The sequence below is a fragment of the Anguilla anguilla genome, chromosome 1, assembly GCF_013347855.1.
Source record: "Anguilla anguilla isolate fAngAng1 chromosome 1, fAngAng1.pri, whole genome shotgun sequence".
Taxonomy (NCBI): Eukaryota; Metazoa; Chordata; class Actinopteri; order Anguilliformes; family Anguillidae; genus Anguilla; species Anguilla anguilla.
In genome coordinates, this window is record NC_049201.1 from 26,399,169 (window position 1) to 26,420,464 (window position 21,296).

At 42.1% G+C, this 21,296-nt stretch overlaps 3 protein-coding genes across 5 annotated transcripts in view; 1 reads left to right on the forward strand and 2 right to left on the reverse strand.

The window, feature by feature from the left end:
• Window positions 1-501: 501 nt before the first annotated feature.
• Window positions 502-5,884, reverse strand: eif2s1a (eukaryotic translation initiation factor 2, subunit 1 alpha a). The gene is made up of 8 exons (XM_035394258.1): window positions 5,680-5,884; window positions 4,477-4,718; window positions 4,284-4,363; window positions 3,890-4,041; window positions 3,395-3,501; window positions 2,363-2,460; window positions 1,667-1,810; window positions 502-1,521 (listed from the first exon to the last, which is right to left on the reverse strand). The coding sequence occupies exons 2-8, from the start codon at window positions 4,715-4,717 to the stop codon at window positions 1,396-1,398; spliced, it is 948 nt and encodes a 315-aa protein (XP_035250149.1). The 5' UTR covers window position 4,718; window positions 5,680-5,884; the 3' UTR covers window positions 502-1,395.
• Window positions 5,885-7,744: 1,860 nt separating this feature from the next.
• On the forward strand, window positions 7,745-15,008 carry atp6v1d (ATPase H+ transporting V1 subunit D). Its single transcript, XM_035391449.1, has 9 exons — window positions 7,745-7,981; window positions 8,630-8,747; window positions 9,220-9,299; window positions 9,648-9,715; window positions 9,814-9,858; window positions 10,080-10,183; window positions 10,612-10,678; window positions 11,663-11,741; window positions 13,394-15,008. Exons 1-9 carry the CDS (start codon window positions 7,941-7,943, stop codon window positions 13,536-13,538), a joined length of 747 nt encoding a protein of 248 aa, XP_035247340.1. The 5' UTR covers window positions 7,745-7,940; the 3' UTR covers window positions 13,539-15,008.
• Window positions 15,009-16,725: 1,717 nt separating this feature from the next.
• mpp5a (membrane protein, palmitoylated 5a (MAGUK p55 subfamily member 5)) overlaps window positions 16,726-21,296 on the reverse strand; it is a 36,791-nt gene continuing 32,220 nt past the window's right edge. For all 3 annotated transcript variants that reach the window (XM_035382393.1, XM_035382410.1, XM_035382400.1), the window contains exons 12-14: window positions 20,919-21,121; window positions 19,954-20,064; window positions 16,726-19,369 (exon numbers count right to left, since the gene is read on the reverse strand). In XM_035382393.1, the coding sequence (XP_035238284.1) occupies window positions 19,193-19,369; window positions 19,954-20,064; window positions 20,919-21,121 (491 nt within the window). In that variant the 3' untranslated portion in view covers window positions 16,726-19,192. The remainder of the gene's footprint in view (window positions 19,370-19,953; window positions 20,065-20,918; window positions 21,122-21,296) is intronic.

Genomic DNA, 21,296 nt, shown 5'->3' on the forward strand with positions numbered 1-21,296 from the left:
TGCAAAACTGACTCACCTATTTTCATGGGCTTTTGCAAAAAGTTTTTAGTTTCTTACCATGATCCCCATGTCATATTATTCACCAAATATGAATGGGAGCCCTAAGGATTATTCTTAAGCAACTGACATATTTGGGTCTATGCATTTAGATCAGTTTGTGTATTGGCACAAGGGCGTAGAACAATAATATTCCACCTGTATGCCAACTTGCAAGTTATTCCTCAGCAGCTGACATTTATTAATAAAAATGTCTTTTTAAAGGGGCGTGGTAAAAAGGGAAAACACATAGGAACACCTTGTTGAAAGGTTTTTTTGGCTTGGCATTACTCATGGAAGTGGAGTAGTCACCACATACTGATAATCAGTAAATTACCAAGGAATAAAGAAAAATTAGAACCTCAAATTTAATACATTTTCATTATGCATTTATAAAAAAAAGTTTTATTTTTTAAAGATTTTAGTTTTAACTTTATAGCTGAAATAAGCAAACAGGTTGTTTACAGAACATTAGCCTTTGAAAGATGCAAAGCACTGCATACATTTGTTTCCATAAGAGGCCTGTTCTAAAAAAAAATATCGTAGTCATGTGACTAATAAAGATGCTTATCTTTAGAAGTGACTTTGCAGTCGCCTCCTTAGACTTACACCAAACAAGAAAATTCACTTAGAATATTTGAAAACTTCCAGCGATTTATTGGTTTTCCGTGAGCTGAACCAGAGGTCCAACCTGATGCCACAAAACTGGACAGAAAGGAGTACTGTGGAAAACACCCAAACATTTCGGGCGTACACAATCTTTAAGCTCATCTCTCCTACGTGCCTCGGTCAGTGGAGTGCCAAACCAACGTCTTGTAGAAAGACTGGGTCTAAACTGGGGTTTGGGAAAAAGAAAAGGCCACTGCTCATTGAGACGTTAAAATACAAGCTTGTTAAAAAAGTGTTTAAGCATTTTTCTTTACCATTGATAATATTTTCAAGAAATACTTTGCACTGACACCACTCAACGGAACACAGGCTTGTTTGCATTAAAACCTTTGTTTCTTCCAAATGCACTTAATTGAGGTCTTCCTTTTTTCCTTGATATACATCTTTGGGACATACTCAGTATACTGGAAAGTGAATTGTTTGCAAGAGATGTAGCCAACTGTCTCCCAGTACTATCGAGCTATGGTACCAGTGGACTGTTGGGTGCTGCAGTCTCATCCCCCCCATTACAAAGTCTCCCTCCCTCCCGCTGTCCTGTGCCAGTTCATTTTTTTCCAAAGTTCAGTCAGAGTTGCATTGCATGTTACGTGAAGCTGATCATTTTGTATCTGTCCAAATGCTTGGGTGTGGCCAGGTCTGTCCAATCGCTCCCTCCTCCTCCCCTCTGTCGGCCAATTGTTTTGCAGGCTGCTAGTCGTCGGTCTTGGCCTCCATCTCCTCTGCGTCGTCATCCCCGTCCACCTCGGCGTTCTCGCGCTCCAGTCGTTCCAGCTGCCGAGCGAGCTCTGTCTCGTCTGTGTCCGTCACCACCTTAGGCTGGGGTGGGGGCAGGGCAACAGGGAAAAACATTGAGCCAAATACAGATCAAGCAACGCAAAGCCCGAAACTCACGTTAATCCAAGGACTTGATCAACTCTTGATCACGACCCCTCCCTCCCATGTCGCCTGCCCAGAACCTCACCTCCATCTGAATGTTGAAAACACCCCTCTTCTCCTCAATCTTTTCCTTGATGGCAGCCATGGCTTGGTTGAGCACAGAAAGGCCCTCTGTACGCTCCAGGGTGGTGGTAGTCATTACGTAGCGTGGTGGTGCAATTAGGTTGATCTACAACATGATAGGATACTACTTTATCCCTTTGAGGCAATTTCTTAGAGAAAATCAGCAATACACATAATACTGTTTAACAGTTCACATATTAACACAAAGATAACAGACATAAAATGAGAAGAGATATAGGGTCAAAAAAAACTGCTGGGAGAAATATAGCAGGATTAAGTTAACAGTAGTAACACACACAATATGAATTAATGGCCCGATACACAAGGAGGTGCAAGCGCAACAGGTGAACTGCAGATGCCTGACTGACCAACAGGGATTGCTGGTGCACAATGAAAGTCATCCCAGCTGACTGAAACCCTCCTTCCCTGGGCGATGATCGCACCAAATGCGCATCACCCTATAGACCTGCCAGCCACATTCGGCACCAACGTGGTTCAGATTCCACACCAGACTGTGGGGCCCACATGTACAGGAATGCTGCCTTAACAGGATGAGCCACCCAGCAGCCCAATTTCTGTAATGTATTACCATTTCATAATTATATTTTTAAAATAATGAATGTTTGTTGAGGGACCAGGCTTCCTGGCCTTCACTGACCTTGATGGGCATGGCCTCAGTGGAACAGCTCAGGCCTGCTCGCAAGGCATCCTTCACGGCATCGATTCCCTCATACCCATAGCAAGCCACCTCAATGTCTGAGGGGGAGAAGGGAACAAGGAAGAGCGTTCAAAAAGTTAAGAAAGAATCGATGCTACTTCAAGTACCATTCCATACATCATGCGAAACCCATATATAGACAAAGCAATGCTATGTATTTACTGTAGGGGTTAATGGGAGATGTAGTGCAGTAGCGCAGCTCTAGACTTCCAGTGCTCTCCTGCTAAAGATGTCCATCTCTGCTTTTATCGATAGCCAATTCAAACGTAACCAATCATTGAATCTGGAACAGTACCTCTTGAGAATACCGAATTGACATATAGGTACAGTGTCGTTTGTATCCATTACTTAAGTGTAATGCCATTGATGTTTGTCGGACATTCTAAACCCTTTCCAGATTTTCCCTAAATGTGGATTTGAGGCACTAATTTTCAGTCTGGGTGACAAAATTTTTGATCATTCATATTGGCCAGAAATTATTGATGAATGACAATCAAGTCGAACTCATAAAATTGTTTCAGACATCACATTCTACATTTTTAAAAAATGTATTTCCATCTCATATAAATGCCACCTCATGAGGTCAATTCAATTTTTTAAACAATAGTCAGCTTCAGTTGAAACCCACGAATATGAACATGACAGGAATTGATTCAACTGCTTCAACACATTTTGTGGCTGACTGTACACTGTAGAAGTAAGATCACATTTCTCAAATTAATGCTGGCTACTAGCAATAGTAAGCCATCTAGCTCACTGGTTAATGTGCACGTTAATCTGCCCAGCTGAAGAGCTCGACTCACACGATCCCTATGGTTTGCACTTGACTCACCAAAAAGTTGCAGTGAAGGTTTTCAAAGTTTCTCATTCATACCTACAGATATAATCTACTGATGTTTAACTTCAAGCAATCTGTAATACGTGAGACAGCAAGGTACAGAAAGTGCACGGTGAAGTGGAGGGTGTTCCCACCTGCTCGGATTTTGACTGCCTGCGGGGTAAGCCGTCTGTTGATGTTGTCAATGAGGACGTTCCTCTCCTCCTCTGTGAGGTCCAGCCCGTCCAGGATGGATGGGTCCCTGCGGACAAGTATGACGGGTTGGTGAACTAGGATCACTTCATTATAGGATACAATTTCAGAAACAGAAATTATTTAACAGAAAACAGAAAACATTGCACTACTGTAGTGCAATAAATATTATTTCCGTACAGCACGGGGGAGGGGGGGGGGGGGGGGGGGGGAATATTGGTTGTACAAAACCGTAGGTTATACTGGTTTTTGTTTACACTTTAAATTAAATCGGCAACCAAATTATATTCACAAAACCACGTGAGTCAGGTTAAACAACCAAGTACTTATTATTATTAAGTTATTTTAAATGATCAATTAAGTTCTGAGTTAAGGATGTGTCAAAAGCAGCAGTTGTGAATGAAATAATTACATTATGGGACAGTCACAGCACTTACGATACGGCCTGCTTGAAGACGTCATAGGCTCCATATCCAGGCCGCTTGTACTTCTCATCAAACACCCAGGCGGTGCGCTGGAACAGGCTCTCCAGCTGCTCATCCTTACTATACTCCAGAACCTCTGCCACATGTCGGAGGATACTGTAAACCTGTTACAGGCACGCAGGGTCAGAGCTAGGAACATCCATGCCTCAGCTGAGACTCAGTGTAGTGTTATGATACAGATATTTTAGCACTAAGCTTTTTTATGAACCATCTGGGCACATTGTTGGTTTCAAAAAATTAAAAGCTATTTATTTTTTATTTTTATAAAGACAAACAAACCTATATGGTTCACAACCTCACCACAGCTCTATCACACTAAACTTGGAGATATTGGGGCTTTGCTTACAGTTTTAGATTTGGTGAATTTGTCTTCACACTTAATGGCCTCTTCAGGCGAAACTCTTCTCTTTGATAAATCAATGTATCCTAAAAAGGAAGCACACAAAGGAGAGGTATAAAAATAACAAAACAAGCATGTGGGTAAACCAAACATGCAGGTACAGAAACAAAACCGTCCATAGGAGCACAAGGCATCTCACCCTTCTCCTTGTCAACTCTGATGACAACAACGCACTCGTTGCGCCCGATTCGGATGAGTTTGTTGATTGAGCGGATACGTCGACGTGACAATTCGCTCAAAAGGATCATGCCTTCGATATTATTGTATTCGAGGAGGCTGACATAGGCGCCCATCTCTGCTATGGACCGCACGTTCACCATCACGACGTCCTCCACCTCAGGGAATTTGTGCTGGTAGAATCTACAACTGAGTCCCGGCATCCTACACCGGCATCACAGAAACAGGCAAAGAACAGGACCATGAAGATTTCAGAGTGACACATGTACATACATTTAAATGGGTGAATAGACACCTAACCCAGTTTCAGATAGATAATATTTTAATAACTTATCGAAAATAACATAATTTTCGTCAATTTACATTATCTTTGTTACAAGTAACAGTCACTGAGCTGCAGAGTTTTCTTCAATAGCATTTGACTGCTTAAAAAAATGTCTAACGAGTCCATTCAGTGACTGAATGATTTACAGGTAACTGGCCAACAGATAGCAACTACACTTCACAGCATGGTTCATTGAGACTGCCGCAAAACGTTACCACAAGAGTTCATGCTCGTACTTTCATTCCAAATATAGCCGATGTTATAGCTAAGGATTAGAAAATATTGTACGAATCTCCTTGAGCTAAATAACGTTACGTACAGGACAATCAGGTAGCTAGCTAATTCCAAGTATACAATTCGCATGTAATTACTGCTCTACAACTGCCTCCGTTAGCTAACTTAGAAATAAATAAAAGAGAAATTGGGGGACAGTGGCAATTAATACTGCCTATTTTGGACAATAACTAAACTACAATCCGTTAGCTACACTTGCTTATGGGATTGTCACCCATCTGAGCCAACATGACGCTTTAGCCACAATAGCTGGAAACTGACTGGTGTGGCAGCTAACTAGCTCGCTAAATTTGGTAACTAGCACGCGAGTAACTTTGTGGATCAGACTGATTATCTGGCTGACTTGTCATTAAGCCACATCAACCTCATGTCAGGCTTTGTGAAGAAAGCATGCTTCCCCACAGTTCCTGTCGCCTATTTATCGCTGGTTTGTAAAGCCGCAGCGCCTGACAATCTAGCTGGCGAACGAGCCAGCAGGCTGCCATTCATTTCTTTTCAATCCAGACGGGAAGCTAGCAAGCCAACTTACTCGAGCAGGAAACTCACCTTTACTCTAGATTGTAATAGGCAGATCTAAATCCAATATCCAAAATGTAGAAATACACGCCTTCAAATGATTTTATTCTCGTGTTTAATAAACTGGAAACGAAATAGCTCCCTTCGCTAGGTTCGCCCGCACACGAAATAGGCCCGAGTTTCTCAGCAGTCAATTTCATCAGCATGCACGGCCGCCGAGGTAAATGTGACCCGGAACAGGAAATAAAGTAGTCCATGCGAAAGGTGACAAGATTCTGAAAACGAACCAGATACTTCACTTTGCAAATTCGTTCTGTATCGGAGGACATTCTGTATTTGTATTTTAATAATTTGTGGAAGGGGTATGATATATACGCATAGATCAATTCTCTTTATTATAAAAGTATATCCACAAAGTAATGTGCACAATTGGGATATGATGATGCTAAGACACATTTCCAGATTAACTGGTCACAAAAAGAACAATGCAGCTAGTTCTAGTTTGACACCCAAAATGGAAATATCACGGTCTGTTTTTATCTTTTTATTTTTTTTTTACCCTAATTTGGGTCCACAATTTGGGAGAGTTGTTGGGACAAATCACAGTTGTTGGCCTGTCCCTTTATTGCAACATCATCTGTCAGTTCAGGAGGTTGTGTGATACAACACATCATCTGAATTGAGTGAAGTTTGACTATTTCTTCTATCCCTGTAATTCGTGATTTGTATTCACAAACTTTATATCATGACCCACCTGGAGTAAATATGTGAAACACATGAACTGCGGCTCACTTCTTATTAAAGTGAACCGTGGCTCACTTTTTGCTTCTTATTAGTCCTAGACATGTTGAAAAGGAATTTTAATATTTTATTGTACACTTCCTTGTAGATGGCTTAATTTGATGAGTGTGAATGTCTATGGAGGGGAGTACAGTATTGGCCTATGTTTCCATATGAGTAAAGCATATGGTAAAATTCAACAGTTGCTTCTTTCCTATCATGCAATACACTGGTTGACCTTATTTCTCACTTTGTGCAATGAGAAATTAGGTAACCTGCTAAAATGGTGTCTCTTCCCCTTCATTTATGAATGGATTTAAGAAAATACAAGTGTTATGCCACATGACTCCAATTAACAGCAGGCAATCGTCTAGATATAATTTGGGCCAAGAGGCATAACACTGCACTACATAATTGCCTCAACAATTGCCCCTCTGCCCTGGTGTGAGCAAGCCACATTATCTCCAATGTAGAGGGAACGTGCACCTGTCATAAGAAGACATCTCAATATATGACCAATGGCCCTCATTCATGAAACGTGTACAATCACATTTGATCTTATACTGCATATAAGAATGTTTCCAAGAACATTTCGGAATTCATCATTTTTTACTTATCTGTATTTGTTTCATTATGCAAATCACATTAACAGGATTGCACATAAAATTTACAAACAGTCAGCATTCATTAACTCATGCACCTGCGATATGCACAAAAACAAAGGTGTGCACATGTGCTGTAAATCTCATATAGTTTTTTTCATAGGAACATTTTTAAGAACAAAAGTAAGAATAATTTAAGGAAAGTTCTGTGAATGAGGCCCAATGTCTTTGACAAAAAGGGTTTTGTGGCAACAATTAGTAGCCTCAATTTAGATGGCGACATCTAGTGGAAGCTACACACGTTTATTGAAGGGTGTCTACAAGTGTTTTATTTAGTAGCCAACCTGTTTTTATATCATTGCCAGCCAAGGCGCCAGCAGTCATAAACTATACTCTTCAAAATATAACATGGCCATAAACTATATTTTGCAACAAATTACAGGGAAGCACATTTGTAGAAAGGTTCTTTATCAGCGTGTTAGCTAACCGGTAACTAGCGAATCATCCAAATCTTAAGCGTGCAGAACAACTGTCAAAGAGCTACCTCGCTAACGACACTGTTTTCGTGAACAAAGGAGAAATATTTTTCAGTTAACAGCTAGCTACAGTGTGGTTAATGCGCCGTTAGGCGTGGAGAAGTGAAAAATGAACATTCCAACTTTCACGCATGTCGACTACCACATCAGGTTCGCCCTTTCACCTTTCACCCTTAATATTCTCAGTCACGTGACGCCTCAGCTGACTGGCTCAGGATCACTGGAATTTGTTGAATGACATCTACTTGCGAGTTAGCTATTTACCTTTCATGGTTATAGGCTAGAGTATCCGTGATATATTGAAAACTTATAGCTAGCTATCCTACAGATCTAACAAGAGGAATAGACCACGTTGTTCAACTGAAACTACAGGATGTCAGGCAAAGACAGGATCGAAGTGTTCCCCTCTCGAATGTGAGTAACCTGCTAGTTGGTTAGCACGCTAACTGATCGGCCAGTTTAGCTTCTATGTTTTCGTTGTCGAAGTTAATCTGTAAATTATTATTTTAGTACTAATGGCAAGCGACCAAATACTTGCTTGGTGGACGCAGTAGTCTATGCCATCGTATGAGGAGGGATATAATTAGTGGTCGACAATCTACTCGTAAATAAGTAGGCTAACAACACATTTCGATTGCATGTAAATAATCTTTCTGGACTGTAAATAACTACCTAGCTAATTAATTACTTGGATTTTTTGCTGTGAATTCCGAGCAACATTTACACTGTCAACTGACTGGATGATTGAACTGATGTACTGCATATTTTGTTACCTAATTTGTTTTCTATCACTACTTGGTAAAATGTAAGTTTTAAGGAACAGGAAGGAACAAACCCACAGTCATATGAGGAACAATCAAAGTTTCCAGTGAAGATGGAATTACTGCACCATTTGAAAGACAAGACTAAATCAAATGCAGTAATAATCAGCAAATTGCACATTCCACATGTGTCGCACTGTCGTACGCGAATAGCAGGCAGTGATTATGTCTGTTCGACTGTTTTAAGGCATTGCGAGCTAACAGTTATTTTTCAACAACCATGATATAATATCCTTCCTAGGGCTCAGACCATTATGAAGGCACGTTTGAAAGGTGCACAAACGGGCCGGAACCTGCTCAAAAAGAAAGCGGACGCGCTGTCTATGCGCTTCCGACAGATACTGCGAAAGATCATAGAGGTAAATGATACTGAGAAGTGGCAATCATGCATGTGATATGTTGCTTATCGAGTCACATCGTATAGAATCAAGGAACCACAAACTGTCTATCATAAGGCCAAAATCCACTTGGAGTAAATGCACTCCTTATTAAAAGGAAATCCTAGATGTGTTGAAATCTCATTTCAATATTTTAATATACACCAAAAACCTACATGTAGACATTCTTGTAGACAGTTCAGTTTGATGAGTGTGAATGTCTATGGAAAGGGGCCATAACATTAGCCTGTGTTTCCATGTAGGCTATAATGTGTATGTCCTGTGTCTCACTGACCTCTCCGGTTAGGAACCACTGGTGTACAGCAGTCAAAACGCATTGACCTCAAACATAGGTAGTTAGATGGTTCATAGAGCTGTTGTGCTTAGTTTAGCCTCCAAACCTGCTCATCACCCACCCTCAGAACATTTGAGTATCCTTGTGTGTGTTGTTCAGACCAAGACTCTGATGGGGGAGGTGATGAGGGAGGCTGCATTTTCCCTAGCTGAAGCAAAGTTTGCTGCTGGAGATTTCAGGTGAGGCTGATTAGAGAACAAATTCACATAATAATGACAATAACCACCATTATGATGATGATGATGATGAGTATTATTGTTATTATTATTATTAATAATAATAATAATAATAATAATAACAATAATAATAAGAATAAGAATAATAATACGAATAATCATCATCATCATCATCATCATCATCATTTGCTTAGTAGATGCCCTTATCTAGAGTGAGTTCCTTTCTTATTTTTGTTATATTTGTTATTCATTTATGTGGCTGGGTCTCATCCAGCACTGCAGTCCCTGCAAAATATTTTAGCAGACTGGTGTTGCCCAGGTGTGGAATGGCATTTTTTCCTCTCTTCCCAGTACCACAGTGATCCAGAATGTGAATAAAGCTCAGGTGAAAGTCCGGGCAAAGAAGGACAACGTGGCAGGTGATGCTCTCTGGCGGACTGTTTATCTTGGGTTCTGCATAGCTGGCCAGAAGCTGCAGCATTGACCAGTTTAAATATGATTTTGTTCTCTTCTTCAGGTGTCACCCTGCCAATTTTTGAACACTATCAAGAGGGAGGGGACAGTAAGTGTCTGCCAAACTTGGAACCAATTGTGTTTCAAGAGTTACAGAGTCACAAAAACGGAGAACTCATTTTCTTTCCCTTTAAGATAAGAAAATAGATTTTTTTACAAAGGGATATTAAAATGAACATTTCTTTACATTCATAAATTTCATTTATTTAACTTACTATAGTTAAGGTTTAAAAATGTATCATGTGAATTTAAAACCTTTCTTCTCCTCAGGCTATGAGCTGACTGGTCTGGCCAGAGGGGGAGAGCAGCTGGCCAAACTGAAGAGGAATTATGCCAAGGCAGTGGAGCTGCTGGTGGAGTTAGCCTCCTTGCAGGTAGGGGGAGCCACTTTTTCCTCCCGCTTGGTGGCATTGCCAAAAACAAAGAGCAATAGGTACTTGTGTTTTTGCATCTAATATTCATATGTATCACTTATGTGTAGTATTTTTTTATGTGCATGCAGTGCAAAATACTTGGGCTGCATTGAACTTCCATCAGGTTTTTTTTAAGTGTAAAGTTTTGTTCTCAGTATTTTCTTGGGACAGAAGTATACCTGCTGTTTTTGTAGTTCTGTTATGTGCAAGTTATTTTATTCTGTAATTCAAGCTGTATTTTACTATAACTTTATTCAGCCCAGATTATTTTGAGAGCGTTTTGTAATACGATAAATACATTTTTGTAACGTGTTTGTCTCGCAAGTGACCATCCAGGTTTACAGTGGCCACACAGCTTCCTTCCTCACTGAAACCCTCCTGTGTTTCAGACCTCGTTTGTAACGCTGGATGAGGCCATCAAGATCACTAACCGCCGCGTGAACGCCATCGAACACGGTGAGAGTTTGGTCCTGGACCGCTGTATCGGGGTGGGGGGAGGGGGGGGAGGTGACCGTTGTTTGGTTTCTTTCCACTGCAAGGGTACTAACTGGTCAGTTAATCTGAGATTCCAGTGTTTGTTCTGTCATAAAGAAGCCTTTACTGCAGATTCGTTCTCTTTGGTGTTGCCTGAATTGAGACTGGAAAGAAGATGGGATTTGTACTTTCGTTTGTCTATCTAAAGTTGGAAAGATAACATCATCTCATAGGAAAGGTTTAGTATTGAGGGGCATGAGGATTATTGGGGGAGGGGGGTTGGCTTGGCTGGGGGTGTCAGCAAAGTTATTACGCGTCAAACAGCTGAGTACATCTCTTCAAATCTTAAGGGCAAGTATTTGATGTTTTTTTTTCCCCCTACCATTTTCCTCCCAGTTTGGAATGGGCAGTCATATCTTAGCTGTGCTAATTGTTGCAACTAGCGCTGTCCATTCGGGAAGAGCGCAGACAAGCATGCGCCGTCCTCGGAGACGCATGTTGCGGAGCCGTGGCTTCTTTTAAGAAGCTGTAGCCCACAAGCTAAGCCCGCGCAGACATGATTTGGCTTGTGGGAGCACAGCACGGGCGCCTGGTCGTTCAGCAGCGGTCGCTGGTGAGCGCTGAGTCAAGGTCGCGCGTTTGACTTAGTCGCTTCCTCCCTGGGCGGGGCCTCGTGCGGCTGCCCTGTGGGGCCGCTAGGCCACAGTCGGTGCTGACTCAATACGGCCTCCCACATGCTGGAACAGCGCCTTAACAGGATGAGCTCCCGAGCAGCCCCAGAGATGGTCTTAAACATCATCAGCAGTTTAGGGTTAAGCCAGTCTTTACATCTCTCACATGCCCCAGAATACAAAATAGGGGTAGCTGATAGGACAGATGGAGCTAGTTTTTTTAGCTTCTTTTTGGAAATGTTCCCTTCATTAGATGGTCTTTTCACTCGTCTTTCACTTCACTATGTCTGAACAGTGATCATCCCTCGTATTGAGCGTACCCTGGCCTATATAATCTCTGAGCTGGATGAGAGGGAGAGAGAGGAGTTCTACAGGTGAGTCTATTCTGCTGCCCTGCCGTCATGTTTATGATGTGAACATTTGTTCAATAAAGTTCAATTCAAAATTCACTCCCAAGATACTGTAGACCAACCAGATATATAGCTTTAATCTCAATATTCTTAATTGTGAAAGTTCTCCTGTTGAAGCTGAAACAGGTTGATGTATAAAAGGATTTATAAAGGGATGTGGATGAATGTTGTCCTTTTGCTGAAGTCTTGATGAATATTAGTAAACTAACATGGCAGGGGGATTTCAGGTTACAAACAAGAACATCTTGGATTTAGGAAGTTCTTAACTTCCTACCTGCAGGTGGCAGGAGCTAACCATCTGGTTGGTCTATGAAAGTCTACAATCACTTATACAAAACTGACAACACATTTCAAATCAAAGCGCTTTAAAACTATTGTGACATCATCATATTTAAACTCTGATCTGTAAGTGGATATCACATTTTTTAGACCCAGGTCTGCTGAACTATTCACTACAAATTATGTGATAAATTGGGGGACATTTTGGGTTCAAGTGCCCTGCCTCCAGCACACGTAGCTCAATTTTGCATGTATATACATAGCTTGTAATCAAAACATGCCAATATAGCCGAAAACAGCAGTTCTGGACCACTTGAACACGATTGTAATTCGCGGCCATGTATTACTCCTGGTTGCACGTCAGCTGATCATGCTAGCAGTTGCTTGGCAATAGGGAGGTGAAGCAGAAATCCCACTGAACAACATTTCCGACATACTGCCACATGCAATGCTAGCGCATTTCATCGTAGACTGCAACAGCGACAACTTCATGCAAGTACATGAAGCATTGAATCGTTCTGCAACCACAAAATTACAAGGCTCCTCATCATCAGCAAACGATCGATATGCAGCTTTTCATAACTTTTTAAAAGGGCCCGTATTAAGAGGTAACAGTCAGATTTGTGTACCAAATACAACAACAAGGATGACGTTACCCATCCTCGGCTGGCCAGTCTCTTGGGACGTACCAAAACAGTCTGGCCCATGGGGTTTTTTCTCATCCTGCTTTAGATTGGTTGCAGGTTGTCTTCAATAGGGTACCAATGACCAATGAGTTAATTTGAGAAATGATGAGTGCCATTTTTCAATTGCAGTTAAATCAGGGTTTTAAACATCAATACAGGCACCCCTGCCTGTGGCATGAGAACGGTCCAGTTGAGGAAATTTCATCGATCTGAAAAGGGAGGCATTATGGGAGACTGTGTTTTAGGCTATATTGGCGATCTGAAAACATGAAATGGGGCATTTAAAAACTGAAAATATTGAAACAAAAATTGAACATATAGCAATATATTTAAACCCCGAAACACATACTTTGAACCCAGAATTAAACGCTACGTAGTTTTCTTATTTTTTAGCTTTCGTCCCTCTATTAGGGAGGAGTACACCTTCCACTTCACCTTCCAATGGCTCATAGCCTCATCTTCGTGAACACAGTTGACACAGTTTACAAACAAACACATAAACTAGGGGAAAGACAAAGACATTTCCCCTAGATTATCACATGATTTGTGGTGAGTAGCTCAGCAGACCTGGGTCTAAAAAATGTCAACTGTGTGTTTAACATTGAAGAACCTATGCTCTTGTCTTAATCTTTATCTTAATCTTGCGGTCAGGCTGAAGAAGATCCAGGAGAAAAAGAAAGAGTCTAAGAAGAGGATGGAGCTGGAAATTGCCGCACGCTTGGCCAAACTAGGCCCCATTGCCGAACCCGTCAACCTGCTGGCAGAGGAAGCCGACGAGGACATGCTGTTTGAGTGACAGGTCCATGGGCGGGGCCTGCCCCTTCTCTTATTTATTATAAGCCTCTGAGACCATTTTGTCTTTGGAACTAAAATTGTGCTTTTTTTTGTTCTTGGTTAATTTGTCCTGTGCTTTGTTGTCATTTTGTTTGTTCGCCTCAGATGAACACTTGTGTTGATGAATGAGTATTTTACTTGATTTTCTTTATCGCACAAACCTGTCTGTGTTGCTGGTTCATTGCAGTGTTCAGAGACCAAATAAAAGATGGTTAAGGATACATGTGGTAAAAAAACTAGGAAATGTGGAAAGGGAGGGAAAAGGAATTGCGGTGGTGATTCAGAGCACTCTTTAGAGGTTGGTCACAAAGTTCATGAAGACCAACTCACTTCACTGACTGCTAATGCACACCAGATTAGTTAAAATATAGCTGCATACTAACAATAACTACAGACGACCAGACAGAACTGTGGAACTACAGTTCCCACTGGGAGTGTCCCTGATACAAAAAGGAATATGTTAAAAGAAATTGTAGCTTAAAAATTGTAAATTTTACTGAAAATATGTTAGTAGCAATTAGCTATAATGGCTAGGTGTACAAGATTTGTCACTGATTTATTCAGGTGTACAACGGCCTGGCATGCGTCTCCTTTGCAGCCTTATTGTAATTGGCCCAGTCCAGTCTCTCTTGTAAAATGTGCCGGCTTGCTTTTCATCTCAGTATAATGTTTTGCCAAGTAAACCGTGGGTTGCCATTGGATTTGATGGCGCTCGGCTAGCAGTAGTAAGTGTGATTGATTGTGTTACTTTCAAGTGCTTCTGTATCCAGCAGTAGAAACATGCAAGCAGACTGCTTTCAGTGCATTTGGGCCTCACTGTTAAGTTATATATTCACATACTGTTCTGTGACCAAGCATGGGCAAAAACATGTCCTCTCTCTACCATTGTGAAAACCAAGAACGCGTTCTCAGTCGCTCTGTTCTCCCTCCCCCGTCCCAGATGGGGTGTTCAAACATTCAATTTGCTGCCCTATGACCACCCTGTAGCTAAGGACCTCCACCTCAAAATGGCTAACATTTCACATCTTTATTCAAGTAGCTGCAATGCATTGGCTATTTAACACACTGGTACATAAAAGTATGTGTAAATCTTCCCATTATAAATATATGGTTCTGTACAAGACATAGGTACTTAGGCAATATAAGTGTTTAATTATAGCGATCGCAATATTACCCAGGAACTGTAAATCGATGTCTGTTTAGAGTCTTAAATTGTGTCATTAAAGAAATGTTAAAATACAACTTAAGAGTACAGCTTATTTTCTCCATTTGCTGAAGAACTTCTGGGCACTCCTTTATGGTCACCTGGGCTCCCAAAAAACCTACCCTGGTCTAAGAAACCCTCTGGTGTTAGACTAGCACTACAGTGCAAAACCTGAAGCATGTCCAATTCCAGACACTCGTGAATGCAAATAAACTTATGTGAACCACCCCACCGATTGGCATGTTGTAATTTTTCATTCACCACTATCCCCATAAAACCAGAGGCAATACCCGTCTCACCTGGATGATGTCACATGCGATGGAAGAATAGCTTCATTTTTTTATTTTATAAAAATTTTGGGCTCCAACCTGGGGTTGTACATATCCAATTCCCACCCCAATTTGAAATGTCCAATTGCCTGCAACCACAGCTGCGTTCTTTTATATCTACTGTGCAAGTCTGTCTAGCACTGATCTGCTGAGGTGATATGCAAAATTTAGAAGGTTCTAGAATGCCTTTGCTATGACCTCATCATGTTAGAGTGGACACTGGCCACAGCATGACTTAAATGGCAGGAGAGGTGAAGGGCCATAATCTAATGCAAGAGACCGGAGGTTCAAAACACAGTGCTTGCTGTACCACAGGATCTTTATGGACAGAAAGATGCTTTTCAAATTATAGAAAACTAATGGAAAAAATAATGTAACAAGGTAGTTGACCAGACCCCTGAACATGCTGCTGCACTAGCAATCTGGAAATAGTCTTGGGAGCTTGTCAGCTTGTTTCATGAATAATGAAGGTGTTGAGCTCTTAAGCCTAATTTATACTTCGCCACACAACCTTTTCGACAAGTGTCATACGATAAAAATGAAAGTCGCACAACGTTTTGCATTTGTACTTCGGGAAAAAACTGGGGAGGGTTCCGTTGTCTCTATGGTAATGAGATGCCAAACTTCTGATGTTTACATCTGTGAAATTATTGAGAAATGGGATAGATAAATTCTCTCGACACAAAAACGTTTTCAATGTACAAAAATGCCAAGGTACTCACGCATACAAAGCACTTTAACCATTAATTAAAACTTGCAAAATCTAGGCCTGCCATTAAAAGTATTGATATCAAAATGAGGCCACGTTACAACAAAAAAATATTTGCAATCTTAGCTCACACAATTTAAACAACCTCTATTCCAAAGCAATGTTCCTTAATTTATTTCATGTAACTTGGCCCTGTGTCTTTCCATCTTACCATGTGAACAAAGTGCCACAAAAATATGGGTCAATGGAGGTCAGTTGTATCAAGGTGAACTGAATCTAAAAAAAACTTGTCAAATCTAGAAAACCTGTCAATTTTCTGCTGAACTATCTGGATGGATAGACAGTATTCAGGGTAAGTGGAAACATTGGTGAACGGCCCCTTTTAAGTGGCTTTCCTTGTCGGATTGTGACCTTTTCCTCTTTTGCTTACTTCTAACTCTGGGTAAGTGGAACATACTTTAATTTCAGGTTTGGGTTCACTGCCCCTTTAACCAAATCGACATGCCTGACCAGTCTTTTGGCAAGTACAGCCATTTAAAATTAATTTCAGTGAGAGCAAAGTAAGTAACTCACATAAGTTACTTAAGTAAATAAATAAAAATAAAACGCTTTAACATACCAAGAAGGTACTTAGCTATGTTAATATAACATGGGGCTGCAGTTTAAATAACAACATTGACAGCTAAAACAAGTGACAGCAGGTGAAGGCCTGAAGATTAGGAAAAAATTCTAGCCCACTGACTTGGAGCAGACCACCTCCCCATCTCACAGCGGATTTTCAGCACACCCAAGGGGAATGCGCGCAGGCATAAGGAATGTGCATGGGAGCGCCTCGCTCGCATGTAAATGACGTGCTGATTTTATCAGAGGCGCCGGTAAACGGAAAACAAACCGAGCGAATCTCTCAAAAGTTTCTAGCATTCTGGACTTTAATTCACTTGATTCATACAAAAAAAAAGATCTTCAGAAAAAGTGATTTTAATACAACACTTTACATTCATTAGTTCTACTTCCAGTTAACTGGCTCGTTCCTACATCACATGTTTATGGGCAGGGGGGGGGGGGGGGCAGACAGTCCACCTGCGCTCCTGGTTTCACGAAGCACAGCCACGGCTCGGCGGTCCTCTCGAACCAGGGTCCGGGAAGGAGAGATGGAGGGAAGGCAGGAAGGAAGGGAGAAGGGAGCAGCGGGAGAGAAGAATCAGAGCAAAAAAACCAAAAAAAAAAACCTACTGGTGTAACTCTGTGCAGACCTATTTAATACATAAAAATATATATGCTGTCTTCATCATACACTTTGATTATCCATAACAAACAAAAATATGGAACAGTGCTTGGCCAGACCTTCCGACGTGTGCTTTAAATCGTCTAGTGGGGAAAAGGAATACTCGTTTCTATAGCAACGAAACGGCCCCGAATCTCAGCGTGCTCAAACAAACCCAGCCTGGTGTAAAGGAGTCGATAGATATATACACACGCACCCACGTTCTCCGAAACACACACACACACACGTACATAAACACACATAAATATTGCAACGTATTCACAAACCACTGCGTGTGTACGTACATGTAGTCAACACACCCACACAAATAAAACCAAAAAAAAAAGAAAGAAATTTGTTAAGCCCTTTTAAGGTTATTAATATAACGAACAAGAAGGAGAGCTGGGGCAACAAATTTGGTCCAGCAAATCTCTGCGACGCCAACGTTAAAAAGCGAGGCGAAAAGAGCGCTCCATTTAAATTACAGGAGGGTGCCCGAGATTCCACTTCACAACACAGTTCGGCCACGGCGAAGGACCTTGGGCTACGGACGAACGGGGATGTTGTACGCTCACAGTGGTTGGCGGTGACCATGCGCTGCTGATTCGTCTCTTCCGTTTCAAACAATACTGCTTGTTACCCTTCTGGAGAAAGTCCGAGAAGCGTGCGAATACTTCGACAGGAATTACAAAGACAAAATAGGAGACGCTATTGCCTCTTCGGTTTCATTTTTTTTTTTTTCGTGTTTTCATCTAAACATTTAATTCTCCGTAATCCAGTTTTATTGGAACTACTGTAGCACCTGGACGCCACAGGAAAGCGTGAGCGACCGTGTTCTCGATGCCGCGTGAACGCAGACTAATGCCTCACTCAGACGAAGGGCAGCCACGCGCCAGTCTGAGGTAACCGAGATTTAAATGGTGCGGTTTCTAATCTAGGCGGTAAACTACATTCATCCCTTTTAACGTTACGGTACGAGGACACTAATGCTTTCGCCGTTAGTGTCACACTAGAGAACACTGTTTAACCTCTGTTAGGGGGCGAGACAGACGTACTTCAGGCGAAGATGCAAAAAGAAAACTGACGGGGGTTATTGCTACACAAGATATCATTCTAAAAAAATAGTGTTGTTTCTCCTACCTCCTCTTTTTAAAATTCTTATTAGTAGTAGTGAAAATCCAATTGCGTGGAACAAATTTTTTGTATAGTACAGTAGTACAACAGTACAGTTTAGGACCAACTCAGAACTTGAACACACGTCACTCGTCAGACCATCACATGTCACACAGGGCCTGAGGTCACAGTAAAGCAAATTAGTGTGCAGTGCGATTCACTGGATATGCATTCTGTACTACCATTTTTTTCCTCATCAAAACTCATTTTAAAATATATATTTACAATTATAAATAGATATCAAAAAGCAGTAAAGGACAACTATTTCTATTGCTGCCACCAAGTGCTGGAAGATATAGCCTATCTGGAATGATGACAATTAAGAATAAGAAAAAGCATAATAAAACAAAAAAATAGAACAATTACAATAGGGACACGCCCCCTCTCCAGCCCCCTGAGAAAAGGAATAGATTCTGGTTCGGTTCCAGCATGCGTGATGACTGTACACTTACAGAAGGCAGGCTAAAAAAAGGACCTCCCAGCTTTTTTGCCAAAATATAGGGTTGAAAGCCATTCCTTCTAGGTGATTCAGCAGTACAGAGGATGGGGAGATGAGCAACATGGCCATCTTTAGCACAGCTGAGGAGGGTGGGGAAAGAGCTGGAGGGACAATCATCCTCAGCGTATTCAGAAGGAAGGGAAAGAGGTGGAGGACCAATCATTCTCAGCGTATTCAGAAGGAAGGGAAAGAGGTGGAGGACCAATCATCCTCAGCGTATTCAGAAGGAAGGGAAAGAGGTGGAGGACCAATCATCCTCAGCAAAGTCAGAAAGAGAGGAAAGGGCTGGGGGCTGCTCATCTTCAGAGTAGCCTGAAGGGGAAAGAGCAGGGGGGGCCAATGATCCTCGGCGTAGTCAGGAGGAGGCCGAGAAAGGCCGGCGGCCGATCATCCTCAGCATCGCCAGAATGCGGGAATGAGCTGGAGGGACGCTCATCCTCAGCGTAGCCAGGAGGAGGGGACCCACTGGGGCTCCGTATCCAGCTTGTTGATCAGACGCAAGAGCTCCTGGTAGGCCTTGTCCTGATCCGTGTTGACGATCGCAGCGTCGAAAAGGTGGCCGAAGTTCTGCTCCATCTCCCGGGCCTTCTCAATGATGTCCCTCAGCTCCTCTGGCTAAAGGGGGGGGGGGGGGGGGGGGGAGCAGAGGGGTTGAGGTGGGAGTCATCTGAGGTTTGAGGAGAGATCCATCACATACGGAAAACCAAAGTATGGCTTCCAATGATGTCTAACCTCTAGGCTCACAGTCATTATGAGACTCAGAATAAGTGTGCTGATCAAGGATGAGGCTGCTCTTGTCTAACTTCATCCATTATAAAAACAAAATTCCAAACTGATCCTAGATCAGTACTCCTAATCTGAGATGCCTAGGTAACTGAACCTCAGGAAAGAGGTTTTGCTGATTTTAATGCCTAAATGTGAATGAGTTAATTGCTTGTGTGAGTTTATGAAGAACACTGTGTTCACTCTTACTGAAGAAGGGCTGGTATTCATGCAGGAATTCATTTCTTTATTCATTTTTACCACTGCTAAAACGTTGGATTCAACAAATCAAGGTCTTAAATGAAGACGATGACCAGCTGTATAGTTGAATCAGGTGGTTATTAGGTTTAACCTATTGTGTAATATTTAATAATGACTTAGACCAAAGGTCTGTGCTGGAAAAATAAAGATCCTCTCTGGACGGGCAGACTGGGTACCTTGGGGTTTTTGCCCTCCTTTACCAGGAGGGCCCGCAATCGCTCCTGAGACGGAGGGGCGATGAAGATTATGTACGGCTTGAGGTCCGAGCTTCGCAAGACCTTTAGGGACTGCAGGGAGGGAGGGAGGGAAGGAGGGAGAGACAGAGGTGTCACGCTTAAAATCAGTTTACCGAAGAGATGTGAAACGCTCACTGCAGATGTGAAAGCATCACTGACATCCATTGGCTGCCATCAGCAGCAAGGCCTGCAAGCTTCCACGCGATTGAAAAAAAAATTGAAAAAAAATCACGTGATCACATAGAAGATGTATGACCTTGCTGCTGATTGGCTGTCTTATCGACACCAAATAGATATTGGCGGTGATGTTTTTTCCTGGAAGCATTTCACATGGCCTCTGAAGTTTGGTTGTTTACTACCACATCAGGTATGGTTAAAGGAAAAAAAGAAAGAAAGATCACCTGTATGCCCCATGGCGACGGTGACTCTTATAAGTTTAAAAAAATGGCGATTTGACATATTGTGCAGCCCTACTTTGGACTCACCATCGATTGGATTATTATCTATGAATAGTTTCAAAAAATCTATGAAAGGAGTTTCAAAAAATGCATGAACTAACAGAAAATTGAGCACATTCGAGAAGTCCTAAGTACAACCTTTCGCAGCATACGGTTTTTTTGAAAAGAAAAAAGAAAGGAAAAAAAGCACTTGTTAAAATTGCAGACTGTGATAGGAGAGTGAGGCTTCAAAAGACCCAAAATGGGATAAGCAGTTCATTTCTCAAATGAAACCAATAGTCACACTTCAGTGCGTTTAAACCACTCAGCTACGGACAGCTCATCGTAGCTCCAACCCATTACGGGTTAATGAAACCTCACTATCCATCGCTACCTGTGGGGGAACCCAGTCATCATGGAGACGGGTGGGTGGGCATGTCCCGGGGGGGGGGAGGGGGTCTCTCTCACCTGGGTGTGCAGGCAGAGCAGGCAGATCTTGCCCGTGTTGATAACCTGCCGGACCGAGTCGGTGCTGGTGCCGTACAGGTTCTTCTCGAACTCGCCGGACTCGATGAACTTCCCGGCCGCCGTGTCGGCATCGAAGGCCTGCCGCGACACGAAGTGGTACTCCCGCCCGTTCACCTCCATCTCCCGCCGGTTCCGCGTGGTGTCTACGGCACAAGGGAGGAGCCAAAAATCACGTCGGGTGACCGAACACAAACATACTTGCCCACAACGCTCTTTCAAAAGGAAATGCAGCATAAATGTCACTGAGGCAGGCTTAATTAAAACATGAAATCTGGCTGTGTTCTAGATCAGCAACCTGTATTGAAATATCCCACATTT